Source organism: Arachis stenosperma, chromosome 1 (genome assembly GCF_014773155.1).
Source record: "Arachis stenosperma cultivar V10309 chromosome 1, arast.V10309.gnm1.PFL2, whole genome shotgun sequence".
In the NCBI taxonomy this organism is placed as follows: Eukaryota; Viridiplantae; Streptophyta; class Magnoliopsida; order Fabales; family Fabaceae; genus Arachis; species Arachis stenosperma.
The window spans coordinates 115,044,474-115,069,945 of NC_080377.1; the positions used below are offsets into that span (position 1 = coordinate 115,044,474).

The 25,472-nt window shown below is 35.2% G+C and overlaps 1 protein-coding gene across 1 annotated transcript; it reads left to right on the plus strand.

Annotated features, from left to right (window-relative positions):
* Positions 1–9,590: 9,590 nt before the first annotated feature.
* Positions 9,591–12,825, plus strand: LOC130941149 (short-chain dehydrogenase TIC 32 B, chloroplastic-like). Its single transcript, XM_057869556.1, has 7 exons — positions 9,591–9,754; positions 10,277–10,508; positions 10,592–10,671; positions 11,718–11,871; positions 11,959–12,037; positions 12,176–12,263; positions 12,352–12,825. Exons 1-7 carry the CDS (start codon positions 9,628–9,630, stop codon positions 12,579–12,581), a joined length of 990 nt encoding a protein of 329 aa, XP_057725539.1. The 5' UTR covers positions 9,591–9,627; the 3' UTR covers positions 12,582–12,825.
* The last annotated feature ends 12,647 nt before the right edge of the window (positions 12,826–25,472 follow it).

Consider the following 25,472-nt stretch of genomic DNA (forward strand, 5'->3'; position numbering starts at 1 on the left):
AGTAATTGAGCCCTGAAACGCTTCAGGAATTGAGTGTTTCATGATCATAATGCTCATTCGACTAGATTTCTCCCACTTCTCTACTTTAACCTCATTGAGATTTTTCGGAGTGGAGGTGGGTTTCTCCTCTCGAAGAGCTATATCTAGATCCATACAACAGCCAAACTTTAAAGTTTGAACCATTCAGTATAGGAATACTGCTAATTTGTGCAGAAACATTGGTAGCTAAAGTCATAATTTCTGGATTTTAGAGCAAATAAACATGCAGTAAACATTAGTTAAATAATGGGAAAAAAATCCATATTGAGATATCTAGAACAACATTAATTTTTGATCTTTGGATAGAAAAATTAACTGTAAGTAATACTCTCATTGCAGTAATCAAATATTGTCAAAATTCCTGTCACACATTAAGCCTTTCTTTGGACCAACCTAATGCGTACATGTAAACTTAAACTTCGCAATCTATTTATTACCGCATATATTTTCTATTAATTGGCCAAACAATAACCTTCCTTTGGGCCGATTATTGACCGCATAATTAATAGAAAATAAACAAAAGTGTGACATACTTATTATATGGCCAAATAATAAACTTACTTTGGGCGGATTATTGTTCGCATAAATAATAAGCATTACTTCATTCTTAATTATTTATCCAAATATGTATTTACCATTAATATGTGTATGTAATTCGGCCAAATACAGAGTTTCTTTTGGGCTGAACAATATTCGCATGAATTACATATCACCATATTCCTAATGTTTTGAATAAATCAATTTTCACAAAATGTTAAATGTTATTGTAAAGAAGTAATAAGAGATAATTTGAAGAATAAGAAGAGGATTTGAAGAGAGAGAATAAGTGTTATTCAAGCATTATGAATGAACCAGTAGTTTTTCCTTATTCTGCAGAAGTAACAAGTTCACCCTTATATACAAGTTGAAGCCATACTAAGTAACAAACTTCTACCTAATAATTATAACAAACTTGAATTTAAATACTTGTATCTATCTTCTTCGTTCCTTATTTAGCTAACTAACAATATGAATGACATTCCCCCTTAAGTTGCTAGTTTTGAGACAAAACTGACAACTTACAATTTGAATTAACAACCGCCACAAAACTCATACATTCCCCCTAAAGTTGGGAGAATAGATGTCCAACAATCCCAACTTGATGTAGAAAGTCTTAAAAGGAGCAGGTGCAAGTGATTTGATGAAGATGTCAGCATTTTGTTCTTTGGTGGAAATTGGCAAAAGTTTGATAAGACTTGAAGAAGATTTTTCTCTTACGACGTGGCAATCGACTTCGATGTGTTTAGTGCGCTCATGAAAAATGGGATTGGCAGCAATGTGACGAGCGGATTGGCTGTCACAATAGATAGGAATAGGACTAGAACAAGGTAAGCCAAGATCAGACATAAGATAAGAGAGCCATTGAGCTTCACAAGTTGCTAAGGCAAGAGCACGATACTCTGCCTCTAAAGAGGATCTGGACACTGTCAATTGTTTCTTGCTCTTCCATGAAATGAGGGAGGTCCCCAAGTAGAAACAGAAACCAGAAACGGACCTTCTTGTATCGATGCATGATGCCCAATCGGCGTCAGAGTAACCCGAAATCAACAAATCTGAGGAAGTTGAGAAAAATAAACCAGCTGCAGGGGCTTGTTTGAGATACTTTAAGACACGAATGGCAGCTTGATAATGAGCAGTGGTTGGACAATCAAGGCAGTGATTGAGTTTGCCAACGGCAAAAGAAATGTCAGGTCTTGTTGTGGTAAGATAAACAAGCTTGCCAATTAATCGTCGATATGAAGCCACATCAGAATAGGGAGGAGTTGAATTTTTACTTAACTTGTTAGAGTAGTCCATAGGAGTAGATACAGGTTTACAATCAGTCATACCATAGTCAGCTAGAAGATCAAGCACATATTTTCGTTGATTAACAGCAATTCCCTTGCTTCCCCTGGCGACTTCTAGTCCTAAGAAGAATTTAACATCCCCAATATCCTTGATTTTGAAAGCCTCGTGAAGGTGTCTCTTGGTAGATTCAATCTCTTGTATATTATTCCCAGTGAGTATGAGATCATCAACATAGGCTAGGGCAGCAGTGAATGTCTCACCGGTCCGTTTGGTGAAGAGAGAGTAGTCATGTTTGGATTGAGAATAACCAAGAGATGTGAGCATAGAGGTCAGCTTAGCATTCCATTGTCTACTAGCTTGCTTTAATCCATAAAGAGATTTTTGAAGCTTGCACACCAACCCAGTTTGAGAGACAACAAGGCCAGGAGGAAGTTGCATGTAGACCTCCTCGTCAAGATCACCATGAAGAAAGGCAGTGTTAACATCAAGCTGGTGAAGATGCCAATCTTTCGCAGCAGCTAAAGCCAAAAGAAGTTGTAATGTTGTCATTTTGGCTACAGGGCTATATGTATCAAAGAAGTCAAAGCCTTGCCTCTGAGTGTACCCTTTTGCAACCAGTCTTGCTTTATGTCTCTCAACGGAGCCATCGGGCTTCAGTTTGAGTTTAAACACCCATTTACAACCAAGGCTTTCTTTCCAATGGGTAAAGGAGTGAGGGTCCAGGTCTTATTTGTAGCCAAAGCTTTTAATTCAGCGGAGATAGCGTCTTTCCAACAAGATTCAACAATAGCCTCCTCATAATGTTTGGGTTCAACAGATGATGCAATAGCCACAGATAGTGTGTGATGTGTCTTAGATAAATTATGAGAAGAAACATAGTTAGAAATTGGATACCTTGAGGATTTTGTCACAGCGAAATCAATTGAGGTTTGAAAACAATGAAAATCATTAAGATATGCAGGTTGTTTCTTTTCTCTAGTAGATCTTCTAATATTGGGAAGTGAGGGTGGAAGTTGTGAGTTATGTTGTGCATGTTATGATGCAGGTCTAGGAAGAGAGGGAGATGCTGATGCATTAATATGAGTGAAAGGAATATTATTTTGAGGTGTGATGGATGCATGAGCTGTGTCGGAAATGAATGTATGACCTTGTGGTGGATTGTGCGTGTGTAAGTAGTCAAAAAGTGTATCAAATGCAATGGAATCATGTGCTTGTGCAGTGGAATGAAAGTTCATACTATTGTCACTAGTAGTGGATGCAGAATTTTTGAAGAGTAAAACATGCTCATAAAATGTCACATCTCTAGAAACTATGAGTTCATTAGTTTTTAAATCCAAAACCAAAAAACCTTTTATGCCGTGCTTGAATCCAAGGAAAACACATTTCTTTGCCCTCGGATCAAGCTTTTTCCTTTGACAAGCAAGAGTAGAGATGAAAACTAAGCAACCGAAGACCTTGAAATTTGTGAAATTAGGTAATGTGGTGTTTAAAATCTCAAAAGGAGTTTTCTGAGCTAATAACTTGCTAGGAAGACAATTAATTATGTGAGTTGCATATGATAAAGCAAGATCCCAATAACAAGATGGAACGGAAGAATGAAACAAGATGGCTCTTGTGACCTGTAGAAGGTGTTGATGTTTCCTTTCTACAATTCTATTTTGTTGGGGAGTCTCTACGCAAGATCGTTGATGCAAAATGTCTTTAGAGTTAAAAAACTGTTCTTGAGAAAATTCTTTGCCATTATCTGAACGAATGCATTTTATATGTGCATTAAACTGTGTTTCTGCATAAATAATGAATTTTTGAATTAAGGGAGTAGTATCAGATTTTAGTGACATAGGGAAGGTCCAAGTGAACCTGCTATGGTCATCAACAAGAGTAAGAAAATATTTATTACCATGTGTTGAAGGGATATTGATTCAAATGTCAGCATGTATAAGCTCAAAACAAGAAGTTGATTTTGAAACGCGCATTGGAAAAGACAATCTTTTATGTTTAGCATAGTGACAAGAATCACAAGGATGCATGCTTACAGTTTTAATGAATTTAAAACCATGAATGGATGGATACAATTGCTGCATAATTTGCAATTTATTAAATGGTAAATGTCCTAATCTAAGATGCCAAAGTGTAGTAGGGTCAGTGAGTGACGGTGAAATGGTGCCAATGCTCAATGCTGTGTGTTCCTTAAGTGAACGAGAATTTTTTGTGAGTGCATATAACCCATCATTGATTTCAGCTGCTCCAATCATCCTCATTGTATGGTAATCCTGTATTTCATAACCAAACTTGTTAAAAATGAATTGACAGTCAAGTGAAGAAATCAATGCGGAAACGGAGATGAGATTTAATGCAAAATCTGGGAGGTAAAGCACATTAGTGAGATATAATGAATTTGAAAATTTAACTTGACCAGCTATAGTAGCAACTAAGATGCTTTGATTTGGCAATCTGACCCTAATTGGATTTATTTTAGTGTATGAAGCAAATGCAGCAAGACTAAAAGTAACATGGACCGTGGCACCTGTGTCAATGACCCAGGATTCATGACTACGAGGTGAAAGAGAAGACATAACCACAGAGTTACCTTCACTTGAAGACTGTGGATTTGTGGCAATAGTAAATTGATTCACATTTTGAGGATTAGGTGGTGAATGGTGTTGGAGAAGAGCTAACAGGGCGTCCTTTTGCTCAGCAGTAAATGAAGTACCTGAACAAGCATTCTCCTTATACAAATCAATGCTATTGTGACCATCAGTTTCATCGAATTTCACTGTGACACTATTAGCAGATTGCAGCATTTTTTGCTTGAGGTGGGGAGGCGAACCATGCTTCTTGTAACAAGCATCAACAAGATGACCGGTTTTGCCACAGAAGGAACACAACCTCGGAGGCCCTCTTCCACCAAAATGTTTGCCTCCTCTGCCTCCCCGTATAACACTTCCTTTTCCTCTACCATTCCATGATAGATTGGAAGTGGCATTCCGATCCACTGCATTGATGAGGACAGGAGAACCAAGTGAATCAGTCCCAAGCACCTGCCGTTCTTGCTGTAGAAGCAAAGCAAAGGCTGTATCAATGGAAGGCAAAGGAGTCATCATCATGAGATTTGACCGAGCGGTAGAGTATTGCTCATTGAGGCCCCGAAGAAATCGCACAACAAACGTGTCTCGCCGATAGTTTCTTATCACTTGAAATCCACAAACACAAGTAGATGAACAAGGACATAGAGGTATCGGCCGAAAAAGTTCTAATTCCTCCCAAATTGTTTTCAATTTTGTGAAATATGAAGTAATGCTCAAGTCGCCCTGTTTAGTAGAAAATAATTCTTCATCTAATTCTGCAATTCGAAAAACATCGCCTTGATAAAATCTCCGTTTCAATTCTTTCCAAATATCATGAGCATTGTTGTTCCAAATGACGCTGCTAGCGATGTCCGGACTCAGTGAGTGTGTGATTCAAGAAGCAACTAGAGTATTACAGCGATCCCAAGCTTCAAAGGTAGCATCATCCTTGGATGGTGGTGGCAGAGAACCATCCACAAAAGCAAGTTTATTTTTGGATTTAAGAACCATGCGCATTGACCGAGACCAAGAACCATAGTTTTTGTTGTCTAACACAATTGGAATTAGGGATTTACCAGGTTGTTCACCGGGGTGAATGAAGAAAGGAGTAGATGGATCCATGATTGGATGCACTGGATGTTTGGAGCTAACATCTTGAATTGCATTGAGTTGAGTAATTAAATTGGCAAGAGTTTGTAGATCAATATTGCCAAGGGAGGAATTTGGAGGCGGGGGATCTGAATCCATTGAGGAAAGAGAAAAAAAAATAATGCGTACTGGGTTGTTGGAAATCAAATAAGGTAGAAGAACTTCTTCTCTAAAACTCGTGATCGGAACGCATCATCAAATGCATGGAACTGTCTCTGATGATGACATTCTCATCAGCTCTATCGTGTGAGTTAAGGAGAAAAGAAATGAGAATCAAGATGAAAAAGAAGAAAAGAAAACAGAAGGGATAGGATGAAGGTGATGCAGCATTGCAATGGCAATGGCTCACCGCACCATGTTAAATGTTATTGCAAAGAAGTAATAAGAGAGAATTTGAAGAATAAGAAGAGGATTTGAAGAGAGAGAATACGTGTTATTCAAGCATTATGAATGAACCAGTAACAAGTTGAAGTAACAAGTTCACCCTTATATACAAGTTGAAGCCATACTAAGTAACCAACTTCTGCCTAATAATTATAACAAACTTGAATTTAAATACTTGTATCTATCTTCTTCGTTCCTTATTTAGCTAACTAACAATATGAATGACACAAAAGAGGCTACTTTGGCGGCATAATGTTCAATCAATTTATTCTAAAATCAAATCTTTATAATAGATGGGTATAATAATCCAAATTATTACCAATTTCCTTATGTAAAAATAAAAAATACATAAATTCCAAAAGAAATTAAATTTTAATGGTGTCTTTTCAGACATTTTAAAAAAATATGATTATAATTGCCCAATAATTTATATGCCAATTTTTTTTTATTCATTAAGATTAGAATCAATCTTGTGATTCAATCCATACAAAACAAAAAAATGAATTTGCCAAAATAATGAATCCATATAAAATGGTATATATAAAAAAGGTAAACAAACGAAGAACTCCGTTTTTTAAATTAAATTCATATTCATAGATTAAATTATAGTACATACAAAATTTTTTTTATGATAGATATGCTCATTCTATGGATGGCCAATGTCCATAATAAAAAAATTAATTAAATTCATTTAATTTTTATAAATTGACGACTCCAATATTTGGGATTGAGGCGCAAACAAGAAAATGGTACGCACAAATATAAAAGAATGCAATAATTTTTTTTATATACCTTTTGCATTTTTATGTGCTCTTTATGTACTTATTTGTGTACTCTTTATGCACTTTTATGTACTCTTTCAGTTTTATTAACACGTGCTACGCAATCCAAAAGCAGCACATATTTGAATCTAATTTTACAATCTTAAATTAAGATTCAAATTCAAATAAAATAAATTTATAATTTCTTAATTATTTAATCATAGATGGCTCTGATACTACTTGTTGGAATTTTCTCAGCCTGTAGATTATCTATGTTAAATCATTAAAAAGGGAAATATTGTATGGGAAAACGTACCTGAATTCATAAACATGAATTATGATTGAAAGAGTTTGGATATTGTGGTTCTTTCGATCTTCTTCAATAAAAGCCTTCTGTATTCTTAGGTGGCTAAAATGCAACTCTTTTGATAGGGAAAGAGCAACAAAGGCGGCTTTGGTATGTCGAGAACCAAAACCCTAAAAGTCTATTTATATTTAAGCATGGCACCATTAAACCCTAGAACCCAAATAAAATAGTATTCAAAGTCTAAAAGATAATATATCTAAAATTCAAAAGATAATTATCTAAGAAATAAAAAAAATATATGATTTTATTTTTATTTAATTCCAAATAAAAAATAATAATAACTTATTCAATTAACATTTATAACAATAAATAAGATCACCATTATATAAATCATTTAATTTAAAATAACATAATTTATAATTATAATTAATATACTTATTACTCTGGAATTAAAATAATTTCCTAACAACTACTACATGACAGCAAAGAAATTGCATTTTGATTCTGTTGAACCTGCTGAAAGCTACTTTAATTTATCAATAAATAAAAGAATAAAATAAAACAAACGTCAAACGGTCGTTTTCTAGAAGAAGTTAGGCAAATTAAAGCATATCACATATGTTGCTCAAGAATAATAGAGAGTGAATCATCTTGTCTATTAATATTTGACTCTTTGTCTGTATCAAGCATGATTTAATTATTTAATGTAGCATTATATAATATATGTAGTTTAATTAATATAATTACTCCCAATATATTACTATATATATTATCACCATGATCATTTTCATTGCATAATGCATGCCACATCTCTTAAATATAAATAATGCAAATTATTTCTTGTTGCTTTCTCACTTTTAACTGATCTTATAATTATTACGGAAATTTGTAAGGTTTTGCATTGATTGGTAACTTCAATATTAATAAATAATAAGCTAACAGGGTCAATAGAGGTAAATTCTGATATATTTATCGATTAAAAATGAATGATTAATTTTTAATCTCGTCTGAATTTATTTTTTGATGAATAAAGAACTGATCTTAAAAATCTATAAAACCTATATAAAAATTGAATTTAAGATATCGTGTTTAGCAAGAAAAGTAATTATTATTTGTGTTAGGCTTCATGGTTATTAATAAGGTAATAATAACCACAAAATCTTTTTTCAGCGTTTGATGTTATCCAAAACAGCTTGCTAAATTCTTTTTAGAATAAAGAATATATGTAATATAAAATTTTCATCTCTAATTTATCATAAATAAATATATTGTTAAGAGATTAAAACATAATAATAAGTATGTATCTATCGCAGTAGTTTTTTTCAAAAGGCAAGCTTAAATCATGAGGAAATTAAAGGTGATATCAAGAGTGCATACACGCTAATTAAGATCACCATTTTAGATGGAATTACAAAGTACACCTAATTATATATGTATTATTCATAGAAATAATAATTGATTAGCATGAGAAAAGTGAAAGTAATTAAATGGAGGAGAATTATCCTTGTGCATAACAAAAGAAAAAGAACATAAAAGAGAAGGGAGCACATCTACCAAACATCATTCACACGTATGAATTTGGTTTTACTTCAGATGTAATCTTCACGTAATGATTCATAGTTACTCTTAATTATTATGAGCAAGGAAAAAGGGAAAGAAATTTATCAAGAAAACACACATGCAGCATAGCCCACTGGAAAATGCAAGCCACTTAATAAGGACAGGCAGTAATAATTATGAGAAATGAAGACCGAAAAAGTAAAGAGAAAAAGGAAAAAGAAGAAAAAAGAAAAAGAAAAAAAAAATAATGTCAAACCGCTTTGGTAGGTTCACATCACATACTAGTTTGTGGTGGTGTGGAGTGTGGACCATCCCTATATGGCTCTTCTGTTATCAACTTTCAACTCTCACCCACACCCGCTTCACTAAATTTAACTTTCTTTCTGATTTTTCTTCTCCACTTTTTTTACATCACTTTATTTAATTGATTAACTTAATTAGTTATATATTTAATTTTATATATTATAACGTGACTAATTGTCTTTGTATGAAAATTGAAACGTTAAATATTTTAATATATTTTATTAAATTACTTAATATAATATTTATTAACATCTTAATTATCGTTTTTATGTAAAGATATTTTCATATAAATAACTGCTAAAATATAATCAATATACTGATTTTGACAATTATATAAATATATGAGAGATAAATATTCTTATATAAGAAAATAATAATGTTTGACAATAAAAAATATTTCAAATAATTTAAAATTATTTTATTTAATATTTATTAATTATTACTTAAATAATTATATATAAAAATATAAATATTATATTAAATAAGATAATTTTAATTATTGTGTCCGAAAAAGCAGGGGCAAATTAAAAAGGGTAGTTAATTGGAGAAAAGGATTAAAGGAGTGAGATTAGGCGAAGGAGGAAATGGTAATTGCAAAGGAGACCGTATCTGCTGTGTGGGCGTGTGTGTGTACATACACAAACGCATATAAATGCATATAGTTTATGGTGAGATAGATAAGAGAGATTGAGAAAAGAAGAGAGAAGAGAAGAATCAAAGGAAAGAAAGGATAATGAAGGCAACAGTAAGGTACTTAGCTGGAATAGCAGGGCCAAGTGGTTTTGGCTCTAACTCTACCGCTGAACAAGTCACTCTTCAACATCATTCTTCCTCTTGCAATCTAACCGCTCTCATAACTGGTAATTATATATAATCAAATCTTGCATTCTATCATATCATCTTTATACATGCAAACCCATATTATTATTTTTATTCTCTAGCTATATGTATAGTTTAAGAATCAATAAGTTTAGTTCAATTTGCATGATGAAAATAGTGGTTTTGATGAAAATTTCTTTCTTGATCTTGAAGGTGGGGGTGTACATAGTTTAATTTAGTGCAGAGATTTTGTTTGGCACGTGCACTTAATGTGGCGGTGTTTCTTTTTGGCTTCATCAATATGTGCTTGTCTCTTTTGTACATTCTTCTCTTCTTTTATTGGTTCAGACAATATCACGCATTCAATCTACGTACAAAACAAAAATCATTAATATTATTATTACTTTCTCATCCTTCAAATTGTTCACTACTCAATCACACTAAATTAAACTATTCAATTCCCTACTATCATTTATATATTGATTTACTCTTAATTAAATAAGAATTGATAAAGCCCAAGATCATTGTGTATTAATATAATAATAATAATTAATTAATTGAAGGAGCAAGTTCTGGAATTGGAGCTGAAACAGCAAGGGTGTTAGCAAAGAGAGGAGTGAAAGTAGTTATTGCAGCGAGAGACCTAAAGAAAGCAAAAGATGTGATAGAGAATATTCGAAAAGAGACACCAAATGCTGAGGTTATTCTATTGGAGATTGATCTTAGCTCCTTTGCTTCTATTCAGAGATTTTGTTCCGAGTTCTTAGCTTTGGAACTCCCCCTCAATATTCTCATGTATGTAATGTTCTCTCTCTCTTTTTTCGTGTTCCTCCCTATTAAAATTCTATATTCAGGATGAAATGAATTTTGTTTTGCAGAAATAATGCAGGAATATTCTCTCCAAATCTTGAGTTCTCTGAAGATAAATTTGAAATGACATTTGCTACAAATTACTTAGGTACATTTTTCAATATGTATATATAATTGCATCCTTCAATGACCGGGTATACTAAAAAATAGAGATACACTAATATGTTCAATTAATAATATTTTCTTAAAATTTGCAAGACTCAAATTAAGTAAACGCGGTAAAGATCTTAGTCCCAACTCCACCCAAAAAAAAAAAAAAAAGAATATGGATTTGGATAAGCAAAAGAGGTGTATTGACTAATAACAAATTTTTAAATACAATTCAGATTCTTGTGAGATTAGTTATTGGTCTGTAGAATTAGAAAATACTAATTGACAAACAAAGAAAACAAACTTATAAAAAATTAATTTTTTGAATGATTATTTTCCAATACACTTAATTAATGATTGTAATAGTTTTCTATTGTCAAACTGCTATGGTATAATTTATTTCATATAAAGAACATATTTAACAAAATTGTGCTATTATATTTTACGAAGTAATGTATTTAATTATTTTGTAAAATGGGCTATCAAATATCCTTGTTATTAGTCAATCTAATCTCCTATCTTCATTAATAATCAGTAGACACTTCTTAATTAGCTGAGAAAAGTTGATATCATATGAGGAAAAATGACAAGCAACATCTAACATGTTTATATGCTTAAAGCCTTCTAAAATAAGAAAAGGAGCAATATAGTCAACAATCCTTTTTTATGCAGGACCACCATTTTATGATGGGGCAAGCTTTGACAATACTTTAGCCTTCATTTTTAATAAACAAATATATCAATCACCGAGCAAGAGCATGCGCCATTTTTTGATTGATTCCAAGACGAAAGCAAACTATATGGCCCATTCCTATAATGTAATACCTCTATTGATGATGTTTTGTTGTTCTTCTTATCTGAACCAAAGAATCGAAGATTGACCAACAAAAAGAGACGGGGAAAAGAAAAATAAAGAACAAACAGAAAAGGAGACATGATTAGAGGACACAACAAATAAAATACAACAAAATTCAAGATGGACCGTAAAGAAAAAGTAAAAGTCACATAATTCATTTGTTTACTATTTTCCAACTTTAATTGCAGGACATTTTTTGTTAACGAAGATGCTATTAGAGAAATTGATAGATACAGCAAAGAAGACAGGCATTGAAGGAAGAATAATAAACGTTTCCTCTGTCATCCATAGCTGGGTGAACAGAGGCTGTTTTCGCTTCAATGACATGCTTGCCGGAAAAAAGTACCACCATCACTTGCTTCTTATTTGCTAAATTTTCAGAATCATGGATATTAACCATTGTAATTCTCTTCCCCATAACAAATGCAGCTATAATGGCACACGCGCATATGCTCAGTCAAAATTGGCCAGCATTCTACATGTGAAGGAAATGGCTAGACAGCTCAAGGTTAGAATGACATCATAATAACACCTAAACTCTGCTTCTTGCACTTCTATTTTGTGGTGAATGTTGATCATTATGCTACAAAAGTTAAAACTTTGCATGTCCCATTTAAATATTCTTGGAATTTGTGTGACGATGCAGGCACGGAATGCTAGAGTAACTATCAATGCAGTTCATCCAGGAATCGTGAAGACTGGGATTATTAGAGCTCACAAGGGCTTAATTACGGGTAAGAACAAACTCTAATTATTTTGGCATCGGTATAGTTGTTTCACACTTTGATCTAGTTACTCAACGTTCACATAACTTCCTTGCAGATTCCATATTTTTCATTGCATCCAAATTACTCAAATCAAAATCACAGGGTGCGGCAACCACATGTTATGTTGCTCTAAGTCCCCAAGCAGAAGGAGTGAGTGGGAAATATTTCACAGATTGCAATGAATGTAACTGCTCAAGTCTTGCAAGCAATGAATTCGAAGCACGAAAGCTATGGAACAACACACATGCCTTGCTTCACAAGCGACTCCGTCAAGCAGCAACTTGAAGCAATTGTTCACCCTTTCTCTGGACCTAGTAGCCTGGACTCTACACATCATGTATAGCAGCCATTAGAGAGCTTTCAAAGGCAGCCAAAAAGACATCACAATGAAGGCGCTTTAGAATAATATAGTCCCCTTCTGTACGTAGCTCTACAATCATTCATTGTACAAATAAAATAGAACAGAACATAAATCCTGTCCCACTCAGTATAAATAAAATGATAGTTGACCTACTCAAATATGGGAATGTAGGCTACACTACACTATAATCAATAAATATTATCACTCAAGTCTCAAGGAGAGGTAATGTTCATTGTTGGTGATACAATGACAGCACCTTGAATATTTCTAATCGATGATTTTAAGATAATAATAAAGGGTTCCTCCGATGTAGAATGTTCTTCCAAATTTGGTTTTTAAGGATGCACACACGAGTGCAGCCGTTTCAAGAATAGAGTACACTTTTTGTGTCTCGCAATCATAATCACTAGGTCTCACATGGTAATTTTAGAGCAACTTTCACAGGCAAAAGCTTGATACATAATGATTAACAAAAAGAAAATTCACACAAAAGGGTAGCAAAAAAGAAAACAAACAAAATAACCATGGAGATCTAACCTAATACAATGCTTCATTTACAAGGCCAATACAAGATATTGGTACCGTCACGACTGATATCAAGAGAGGAAGAGGGGGACAAGAAAAGCGATTTCCACAAAAGGAACATGGCTTTTCAGAAAAGCTACATTAAGTTTCCTACTTCCCAATATATAATAAGATACGATACCCATTTTCTGGAGATCTCTGATCTACTATATACAGACATCGAGAAGGTAAATAAGTCTGAATGTCAATCTGTTAGCTTTTAGCAGCGTTAACCATAACTCATAAGTCATGCCTATAAAAGGACTTCAGCAAACTCAGCATGCATCACAAAATGAGGAGGCAAGCATCCTCTATATTCATTTCATGCCAGCATATACGGATATACCACAACATTAACTGACATATTCAGAGAAGTTCAGCCCCCCCCCCCCCCCCCCCCCCATTCTCTCCCTCTCTCCAATTTTACCCCAGGATAGGTGGGGAATGGGAGGGGATGCAACATTGCCGAACTGAAGAATGGTAAAGATATAACCTCAAACACGTTGCGGCAGCATGTGTCTACATGCTTGCAATTGACAATATGAATTTCTGAAGACTTCTTTTCTGTGCTGGAAAACCACCTTTGTTGAGAAGAGTTATGTTCATACCTTGATCCAACAGATAAAAACCAAGCCCAATAACACAAGAGGCCTACCATTAAAGGTAGACTTCATTATAAACCTGACCACTTTAAGGAGGTCGGACACCAACAGAAAGGTCCATCTCCACTGGACTCAACAAAGTAACTGCATTTAGAAATCTCCCATACTATCTCTACCTCATTTAGAAGGTAGATCCCAACAAACTCTCAAAATAAAGGGAACGCTTATCCATCAAAAAAGATGAAACTACTCCAACAAAGGTTGTTATCAACTCTACTATAAATACACTGACACCCTCCAGGTATAAGACACGTTCTAATCTACTAAAAATATGCCTAAAGTCCTTGCTAACTTAAGCATCGGAGTTTCTTGCAGGTACCACCCCCACCTCCTCACGAGGAATTCGGACAAGCAGTACCTTAGTACCAAAGAGGTCGGACGCTACCATATGAAGGGATCTGGACCTCACGTTCAGGCACAAATCAATGTTTCAGGTAACCCTCGGAACAACTTATATTTACATTTTAGTTATAATCTACTGGATTCTGACTTTTCATTTTGAATTTTCTTATATTACAACAAAAAAATGAAATTGAAAATACTAAACTAGTTTATATTTCCTATTTTAGGCCATTGAATATGAAAACAGAGTCATAGTCATAGTTATACTGCTCTACTTTAATCAAATTGAAATTTGTTCAATGTGGGACCATTTTACCTATTTATCCATTGATAAATGAATCAAATATACAACAACTATAATATTTTATCCCACTAGGTAGAATTGCCTATATGGATCAAGCGATGTCATGTCCAATAATTTATTATGCAAAAGAAATTTTTGAAAATTGTTACAAACACAACTAATTGCATTATACCTTCAAACGAGAAGGCATTGATGCAGAACCAGGAGATAGAATTCCATTGGGGCGGGAACCTTCTTCCGTTCTCCATTTTCGTTTAAAAAATTGCCCCCATCTCCGCTCCATCTCCGTCACGAGTTTGCATTTATTTTTTCCTTTAGGAAAGGCGATACTCATGGGTATCCGTAGATATTAAACTTTTTTTTTTTAAAAAAATCTCAATCATTATTGTTGAGTTTAAAGAACTAAACATTATTGAGGTATTTATTTGTATGATTGTATTGTGTTTGTGTGCAGGAAATTAATTAGTTCACATTGGCCCAAAAAGCATGAAAAACAAGCCCATATTGCATCTGGCCCAATATGATTGAAACAAAGCACTCATATCATATGATGAATGGCTATAAAAGTAAGCAATCTGAATAAGGAGGAAGATAAGTAAATAAATATGGCCCAATATCAAGTTCACCTTGAATAAAAACTATCACAAATATTTTCATCAGAAATAAAAAGAATGTTTCAGGGATCAAAGAAAGAAATAAGCCCAAGAATATAAACAAGCCCATATCCATAACCTAAGCTTAAACGGTGGTCTACACTCATATCCATTCATTCACCGTAGTTGCTAGGTAACTCAATTTCAATTGAACCTCTTCACATTCAACGAAAGCCAAACTCTCTCTTCTCTTTTCTTTCACATCACTGATGACTGCGTATCATGTTAGATTTTTCTATACTTTTTCATACAAGAAATAAATGATTATTGCTTAATTATTGAGTATTTTAGTGCTTAAATAGTATATTGCTTTCATCTTTTGATTTGATAAATTTTGTAGGAAATAAGTAGAAAAAGAAGCAAAAAGCACAAATTAAGCTCAAAAGGAGAAAAGAGGAATTTTGGGGCACAATTTGAAGTTTGAGCTCGCTTTAGAACCTTAGCGCTCCGTTTCTTTCTCTAAGAGCGCTACGTTCTTCTACATAGCACCATACATGACCAAGAGCGCTCTTAGACAAGAGTGCTACATTCTTCACCCAAAAGCGCTTGCGATAATGGAGTGGAAAATTTTGGTTGGTGATGCGTATGCGTGGATGATGTGTACACGTCGGTGTGACATTCCTGAAGAAGCATGCGAACGCGTGGGTGGAGCGGCAGTGTGGATGTGACATTTTGAAATCCACGCGTACGCGTGGGAGAGCGCTCTTGGTACGAGCACTACGCTCTCAAGGAGAGCACTGCAAAGGACGCTTACGCATGGGTGACGTGTATGCGTCGATGTGCCAAATTGCTGAACCACACGTATACGTGGGGTATGCGTACGCGTGGGTGCCTGAGCGCTACGCTATCCTCAAAAACGCTGCGTTCTCTTGGGAGCAGAATTTTGGCTTGATTAATTTCATTCCAAGCCTAGTTAAACAAGCAAGCAAGCCCATTCATATCACTCAATCAAGGCCACAAGAATCATCTATATTTAATTTTGATTTTACTGTAATTTTTTTTTTAATTTTATTTCAATTGTAATTTAGGAAAGCCTATATAAAGGCATTAGTTTCATAGAAGAAAAAAGGAGCTCTCATAAGGCTTGGGTAGTAGGAGTAGGAGTAGAGGCTGGAGGATTAGAGACTCTAGAGCTCTCTTGGAGGATTAGAGACTCCAGACATCTTAGCTTAGAATTTCTTTTTTTTTCTGCACTTTTACATTTTAGTTGTATTTGAATTGAATTTAGTTTAGTTTATGCAATTTTAATTTCTTACACCTCTCTTCTGCAATTTTCCTTCCTGTATTGGTATTGAGATTGATTTACTGTCATGCACTTTAAATTTCTTGCAAGTGTTCTTAGATTAATGATCAATTGAACCCCACTTCATTAGGGGAGGAGCTCTATTATAATTCACATGATTGAATGAACTTCTTCTTCTTCTCAATCCACTTGGGTAGCTATAGGGTATCCTCTATTTTGATTGAGATTCATTCACTCTGGAAGGGGGTTTGAATATGTTGAATGCTTGTGTGAGCCTCAGAAGGGGAATCATGGGCATTAGAATTGGGGCTCTATCCTTCACAATTCCCTTGACCAACACCATTAGGGAGGAATTGAGGTCTTGAGAATTTGTATGGCTTATGGATGAGAGAACATACTTAACATCTTCTCATGACAATTGGATCAAGGAATTGGCAAGATTGATTGTGTTTAGAGAGATTGGGTTGCCAAGAAATTGGAATCCAATCACTTACAATCTGGCATAAATCTACTCATATGATTGAGAAAGAAGTTGAGACCCATTTGATTTATGATGGATTATGATATCTCCAATCCCTAATGAATCTTTCTTTCTGTTGATCTTCATTTTAATTGCCTTTGAATTTACTACTTCCTTTAATTTCCCAGCACCCAATCCCTATTTACATTTCCTGCAATTTATTTTTCATTCAATTTAAGTTTCTTGCCATTTTACTTTCAGCACTTTACATTTCTTGCAATTTATATTCTGTCAAGTCAGTTTCACTCAATTCACCAACTGGTAGTTTAACTAGACTAATCACCTCATTAAAGTTGCTTGATCTATCAATCCCTGTGGGATCGACCTCACTCCGGTGAGTTTTACTACTTGATGCGACCCGGTACACTTGTCAGTTAATTTGTGCGAAAATCTAAATTTTCCGTCTTCAATCACCGACGTGAACTCTGAAAAAAAGAAAGAAAAAAAGGGATGCTCTGTGCTAGGGTACAATTGAAGAACAAAAAGAAAATTTCTAAATCCAAGCAAAAGAAGAGAAGGTGAAAGAGGCTAGGGCAAAAGGAAAAATCTCATCAAGAAGAAAATCACAAAAAAGAGATTTTCCCATTTATATTTCACCAAGGATTATTGAAGAAATTAAGTGGGTCACAAGCACCATTTTGGAAAATATGAAGAAGGTGAAGTCAATGGTGTTGTTCTTGAAATCTACGGTCGAGAAAAAAACTTGGAGCCAAAGCAAGAACACACGGCTCAGATTCAAGATTCTTGAAGAAAAATGTTAAAAGAGAAGATTGAAGGTATGGTTGCATGTTACTACTTCTACCCTCTCTCTCCTCTATGAATGCCGCTGCTGCATCTGTGTATTGGGAGAAGAGAACCAACATGTGCTGAAGAAGGTTTCAAGCCCTGGAAGCTTCACTCCTCTATAATAGGGGGTGAACAGCCAAGGATTGGGGCAAGGAGAGAGAGCACACGTTCGGGTTCCCATAGCTCTTTGAGCTGTTTATTCTTCTCCTTCATGGTTTTTATTTTATATTTCTTTTACTCATTTTAGTCTGTCTGAGTCTTATTAAAAAAGACAAACATGGTGAGGTTTGTAAGAAGAAACCAATGAGAGAAAAAAGGCAGTGAGCTAGACTTGGAGAAAAAGCCATAGTTATCTCAGAAATTCTTTATATGTATTTATGTTTTGTTGTCATGATCATGAGGGGATTCCCTTGCAAGTTGGGTTAGCATTTTGCTATTGAAAGCTAGGTTGAGTCCTAGTCAAGTTCATTTTGGATTAGAAACTGGACTTGTCCCAGATAGGATTGGGTAGATCCTAGGGAGTATTGGTGAATGTAATTCTATTGAAAGATTTCGAAATTCCAGCATTGGTTTGATGGAGGCTGGATGTAGGCTACATTGCACTGGATAGCCGAACAAGGATACATCTGTGTCTCATTCTCTATTTTCTGATCTATTCTGGTTATGCACTATAGGAGACAAAACAGAAGTATCTACTACCGCGTTAAGAGACAAAACCTTAATGCATCCTGTTTTCTACTCAAAGTATCTCTACTGAACTCAAGGTTGAAAGCTAAAAAAAAGGAGGCTAAGATTCAACCCTTTTCTCTTAGCCATTGACAACCATCAATTGGTATCAGAACTTGGTCTCAAAGAGATCAAGCTTCACAGCTTGGAGTAAAGATCTTGATGGCAAACAACACGGGTTCCAACACAGTGGCTTATACTCTGTTAGAAGGATAGTCCAACAACAGACCCCATTCTTCAATGGAAAAAACTACAACTATTGAAAAGAAAAAAATGAAGATCTTTGTTCAGTCAGTGGATTACAACCTATAGAAGATAATAATAAATGGTCCCCAAATCCCTATAAAAATTGGTGCTGATTATGTTGTCACTCACAAAGCTAAAACAGGATAGAATGAAGATGACAAAAAAGGGCAGAACTAAATGCTAAGGCTGTCAACATGATGAACTGTGCAATCAGCTTCGAGAAAAACCAAAAGATTTCAAGATACAAAATAGCAAAAGAAATCTGGGATAAGCTCCAAGTCACACATGAGAGCACTGGTGTGCGAATCCCCACGCTTCATACAACTGAACCTGCAAGTACACTGGATCATCCAAGTAATACCTGAGTAAGTCAGGGTCGATCCCACGGGGATTGTGGTTTGAAGCAAGCTATGGTTATCTTGCAGATCTTAGTCAGGCGAATCAAGAGGTTGTTGGTTTTGTTTAAAGGCAGTTTGATTATTAAAAAGTAAATAAGGAAAAAGGGTAATCAGAACTCAGAAGTAGTGTAAACTATAATAAGAATGTGGTTAAGGCTTGGAGATGCTTTGTCCTTCTGGATTAACTCTGGTATTACTGTCTTCTTCAATTGTGAATGATTTCTTCTATGGCAGGCTGTATGTGATTGACGTTGGTTTGAGCAGCCGCCAATACTTCTCTAGATATGAACCCTAGAGTTAGTGCGGATCCATTCTAATTGAGGGTGAAGCTCCTACAGTTCATTCTCCTTGGTAATCCTACTCAAAATGCTCCAGACAAGGTCGAATCTTCCAGATCAAAGGATGCTTCACCTTGGGTTCTAGCCTCTACCACAGAGACCCTAATCTCCCCATAAATCAGTTGAACTGGTATCTCGAGAAGTCCCCAACAAAGTCATGGATTAGCCGTCTAAGAGATGTATAATCAAGCCGGTGGTTCATCATTGTCTGATGAAAGATGCACTCTGAACCCATGTAGAATGTCATAACCTTATGCAAGTTCAACGCATTCATATTGATGAAGAACGAAAATACATCTTAGAATAGAGAATCAAACACAGATTAAAGAGAAACAGTATATTGATAGAAAATTCAGAGATAAACAAAAATATTGTGAAAAGGTTGTAGAAGATGTACGAATAACATAAATCTAATCCCTTAAATACTAAACTGATGACTAGTACGGGTAAAATAGTCTTTTAGTGCTAATATTCACTTCTAGGGCCCACTTGGTGAGTGTTTGGGCTGAGCTTTTATTAGATCCACGTGCTATGAAGCCTCTAGAGCATTGAACGCTGGCTAGGGGTCCTCTTTGAGCGTTTGGACGCTAGTCTCTTCTCTTTGGACGTTGGACGCCTAATAGGTGACAGGAGGCTGGTGTTGGACACCAGTTTTGGGCCTTCTAATATGAAGAAAAGTATAAACTATTACCCATTGCTGGAAAGCTCTGGAAGTCAGCTTTCCTTATCCGTTGAGAGCGCTCTATTTTAACTTCTGTAGCTCCAGAAAAGCTCTTTCGAGTGCAAGGAGGTCAGATCCAGATAGCATATGCAGTGCTTTCTCTGTCTTTGAATCAGACTTTTGTTCCAGCTCCTCAATTTCAGCTAGAAAATACCTAAAATTACACAAAAACACAAAAACTCAAAGAAGAATCCAAAAATGTGAATTTAATACAAAAACCTATGAAAACTTAATAAAAACTAGACAAAACATACTAAAAACTCTATGAAAATGATGCCAAAAAGCATATAAAATATTCGCTTATCACAACACCAAACTTAAACTGTTGCTTGTCCCTAAGTGATGCGTGAGCATCTTTCCTATCTTTTCCTAGTGAATTTACATTTAAATTATTGAGTTTAATCAAGAATTAATTATCTTTTAGCCACTATGGATGCTACTTTGAGTTTTGTGCAATTCTGTTTATTTCAGGTAGCATTCGGCTCGATTTGATGGAGTTTCTGCAGCACAAGAATTAAAGAAGATGACAGCGAGGAGTGACGCGTGCGCGTACCTGACGCGCACGCGTGATTTGGAGCTTTCCATGGCGACGCGTGCGCGTACTTGACGCGTACGCATGAAAAGCAAATTTGTGCAGCGACGCGTGCGCGTACTTAACGCGTACGCGTGACATGCGCTACGTGCAGAAAACACAGAAACCGCTGTGGGTGATTTCTGGGCCCCATTTTATCACTCAAGTAAGGTGCAGCTCTTTGCCAAGTTAGGGGCGGATCCAGTGAAGCCAAGTGGTCCCCACGTTACAAGGCGCAAATTATTTAATTAATTCTGATTCAAATTTAAATTTTAAAATAGGAAAAAGATATTATTTTAATTTTAGAAATTAGATTTTAAATTAATTAGGATTAGTTATAAAAAGGAGAAACTTTTCTTCTAGTCAGGGGGAATCCCAACATTAGTTAACTTTTTATTCCACCTCAGCCCAATTTACAATCCTAGTTTTCTTCTCTGAATCATGAGCAACTAAACCTCCACTGTTAAGGTTAGGAGCTCTGTCTATTGTATGAATTGATACTATTATTTTTCTATTTTAATTCATGTTTTGATTTATATTTCAAGAATTGTTTTTGTTCTTTATCTTATAAATTTGGGTGGAATGGAAGTATGACCCTCTTTCTAATTGAGTTCTTGTATAACTTGGAAAAGCTCTTTACTTGAACAACAGCATGAAAACAATTTCTCCTAAATTCTAATTATTTGGACTTAACGGGATACGTGACATATAATCCTCTTATATTTGGGTAATTAGGATTTTTGTGGCATATAAACTGGAATTTGATCTTTACCCTCTAATTGGAATTAATTCACCAAGGAATTGGCGATTAATGAAAGTTAGAGGAGACTAGGAAGGTCTAAGGAATTAGGGTCTAGTCACATATAGTTTGCCATGAATTAAATCTTGCATGATTAAAATAAATTAATAAGAAAAGTCAATCCGGAAAATAGATAACTCTGAAGCCTTAACTGCCTTCTCCCATATTTTATTCCCAACTTATTTACCTGCCTGTCTTCAAACTCTGAATTTACTGTTTAATGCTTTTTGAATACCAAAACACTCTTTTTGCTTGCCTAACTAAGTAAATCATTTAACCATTGTTGCTTAGTCTATCAATTCTCGTGGGATCGACCCTCACTTACCTGAGGTATTACTTGGTACGACCCGGTGCACTTGCTGGTTAGTTTGTGGATTATAAATTCTGCATCACCAAGCAACTAAAAACACAGTAGGATAAAAAAAAGAAGATTAAGTTACAATAAATTTCTAAGTTTCCAATGAAGCTCAGATACAATTTAGATGAGCGGGACTTAGTAGCTTTTTTCTTCTGAATAGTTTTGGCATCTTACTATCCATTGAAACTCAGAATGGTTGGTCTCTTTAGGAACTTAGAATTCAGATGATTTTACTGACTCTCCTAGTTCAGTTCTTTTTTATTCTTAAACACAACTTTCAGAGTCTTGGCCGTGACCCTATGCACTTTGTTTTCCAATATTACCACCGGATACATAAATGACACATACACTTTAACTGGGTGAACGCTTTAGGATTGTGATTCAGCTTTGCTAGAATCCCAAGATAGAGGTGTTCAGAGTTCTTAAGCACACTCTTTTTCCTTTGGATCGTGACTTTAACCGCTCAGCCTCAAGCTTTTGCATGACACCTTCACGCCACAAGCACATGGTTAGGGACAGCTTGGTTGAGCCGCTTAGGCCAGGATTTTATTCCTTTAGGCCCTCCTATCCATTGATGCTCAAAGCCTTGGATCCTTTTATCCTTGCCTTTTGGTTTAAATGGTTATTGGCTTTTTCAATCTGCCCTCCTTTTCCTGCATTTTTGGGCAGTAATGGATTTTTCTCTTTATTTATTTATTTATTTTTCGCCATTTTTTCTTTCTTTTTCGCATGCATGAATTTTTTTTATTTTGCAACATGGTTTTTTTTTTTGCTGCTTTTTCTTACTTCAATAATCAATTTTTGGATTTTTCAAATTACCAATAATACTTTTCGTTTTTCATCATTCTTTCAAGAGCCAACATTCTAAAATTCCAACTTTAAATCTGCACTGTTTATTCATACATTCAGAAAACAAAAGCAATGCCACCATATCAAGATAATTAAACTATTCTTATTATAAACTTGAAATTCATGTTTCTCTCAATTCTTTTCAATTAAAATTTTCTTCTTGAGCAGTGAGTGATATACGGAACATTTTACAACTTTAAGACATCAATGCAAATGATCATGCAATGAGAACAAGAGAACTGATACTACAACATAACAGAAAATAGAAAAATACAAAAGAAGAGGAGAAAAAAAGAACGAATCCACCTTTAATGGTGGCGGCTAGTGCTCCTCCTCCTTGAGGATCCAATGTGGTGCTTGATCTCTTCAATGTCACTCTTTTGCCTTTGTTGCTCTTCCCTCATAGCCCTTTAAACTTCTCTAATGGATCTTTGGTCTTCCCTTATTTCATTGAGGATGGTGGAATGCTCTTGATGCTCCATGCTCAATTTCTCCATGTTAGTGCTTAGTTCTCCAAGAGAAGTCTGCCATTGATCCCAATAGCTTTGAGGAGGAAAATGCACCCCTTGAGGCATCTCAGGGATCTCATGCTGAGGTGGCTGCACAGTCTTTTGTGCATGCTCTCTAGTTTACTCCATCTTTTTCTTAGTGATGGGCTTGTCCTCCCCAATAGAGAAATCTCCTTCTATGACAATTCCAGCTAAATTGCATAGATGTCAGATGAGGTGTGGGAATGCCAACCTTGCATTGGTGGAAGCCTTCTCAGCTATCTTGTACAATTTATGAGGAATCACCTCATGTACTTCCACCTTACTTTCAATCATTGATAAACCCCAATTTGGTGGTTTATCTTGTGCTTAATTTAGGAGACTTAATCAACTTTTCCCACATTTATTCACTAAAATAGCATGGTTTTATAAATTCTCCTTTATTTGTGCTTAAGTGTAAAAACATACTTTTTAGGCCTTTAAATTGCTAGTTTTAATTCACCTTTGATTCCACTAGATGCCTTGATGTGTTTGTTAGTGAATTCAGGATGATAAAGGCCAGGAATGAATAAAAGGAGTGGAGAGAAAAACATGCAAAGTGGAGAACTCATGGAAAATTAAGGATGGAGTGCATACATCGACGCACACGCGCAACAGACGTGCACGCGTGGATGTGAAGTCGCATGGTGACGCGTACGCATGACAGACGCGTACGCGTGGATGGTAAAATGTCAAGCAACGCGTACGCGTGACCCATGCGTACGCGTCGATGCTTGCACGTGACCTCATTAAAGTGAAAATGCTGGGGGCAATTTCTGAGCTTCCCAAGCCCAATCCCGATGGGTTCCAGAGAATATTTCATGCAGAATTGAAGATTGGACAAAGGGGGGACACTTAGTGTAGTTATGATAAGCCTTTAGTTATTTTTCTAGAGAGAGAAGTTTCCTCCTCTCTCTAGAATTAGGTTAGGGTTCTTAGGTTAATCACTCTTAGATTTAGGTTTTAATTGTTGATTTCATTTACTTTCTTTCTCAATTTCTTGTTGCTACATCCTTGCTTTCTTAGTTTTATTTGTTATTTCCTTTATTTTGTTGATTTTATGAGCACTCTTGTTTCCTTTCATTTCCTTTAATGCAATTGATGTTTATTGTTCTTTTATTGTTTAATTGCTTTGCTATTGCTATCTCCTTGCATTTGGTAGTATTAAATTTTATATTCCTTATTATTTCATTATGCTTTCCTTTTATGCCTTCCAAGTGTTTGATATAATGCTTAGAAGGATGTTAGAGTAGATTTTTGTGTTCTTGGCTTGGGTTGAGTAATTTGAGACTCTTGAATTGTCAAAGTCTCTTGTTGATTGATAATTGGAAGTTGCTAGTTGACTTGAACACCACTAAAGGTAGTCTTTCACTATGATTTGACTAGGACTTGTGGACTCAAGTTGATTATATCCACTTGACTTTCCTTCATAGTTAGAGGTTAACTATGTGGGAGCAATAGACAATTCTTGTCACAATTGATGATGATAATGAGGATAGGACTTCTAATTCTCATTCCTTGCCAAGAGCCTTCTTGAAAAATTTTATTATTTTGACTAATCTTATTACATGTATTCTAAATTCAATGTTGTGATTGAGAAGGGTAAACAAAAAAATTACTTAGTTTAATCCCCTTTTTCAATCAAACCAATTTCTCATATGCAAAAAGGTAAACTAAGCTCAATAATCACATTTTTCCAATCACAACTAATAGACTAAAATAACTACATATATATATATATATGCTATCAACTAAAAGTGCAAATCAAACTAAAATTTTCAAGATATATACAAACCAAAGTGTAAAATGTAACAAGCTAAAACAAAAGTATCCAAGATAACTGATATATATAATGATCCAAAAGTGCAATAAAATAAAGTGCAAATACTAAAAATAAGACAAAATAAATCTAAATAAAACGAGAGTCTGAAAATGGTCACCGAAAATAGAAAATCCTGCCGACGTCGACGACGGCGACCTCCCCACACTTAGAAGACAACATTGTACTCGATGCTACGACTGAGATTGGGTGAGAGGGTCGATGTTTGCTACTGGCTAAGGCTGAGGCTGTGACTCTACAGGGGCCTGATGTGTCTCTGTGGTAGCCTGAATCTGTGTACGTGCCTTTGGCTGCTGAGCCTCCTCCTCTCGAACCCCCTCCTTCACCTCAAACTAGTCGGAAGAAGTGTCAGAATCAGAGGGCATCCT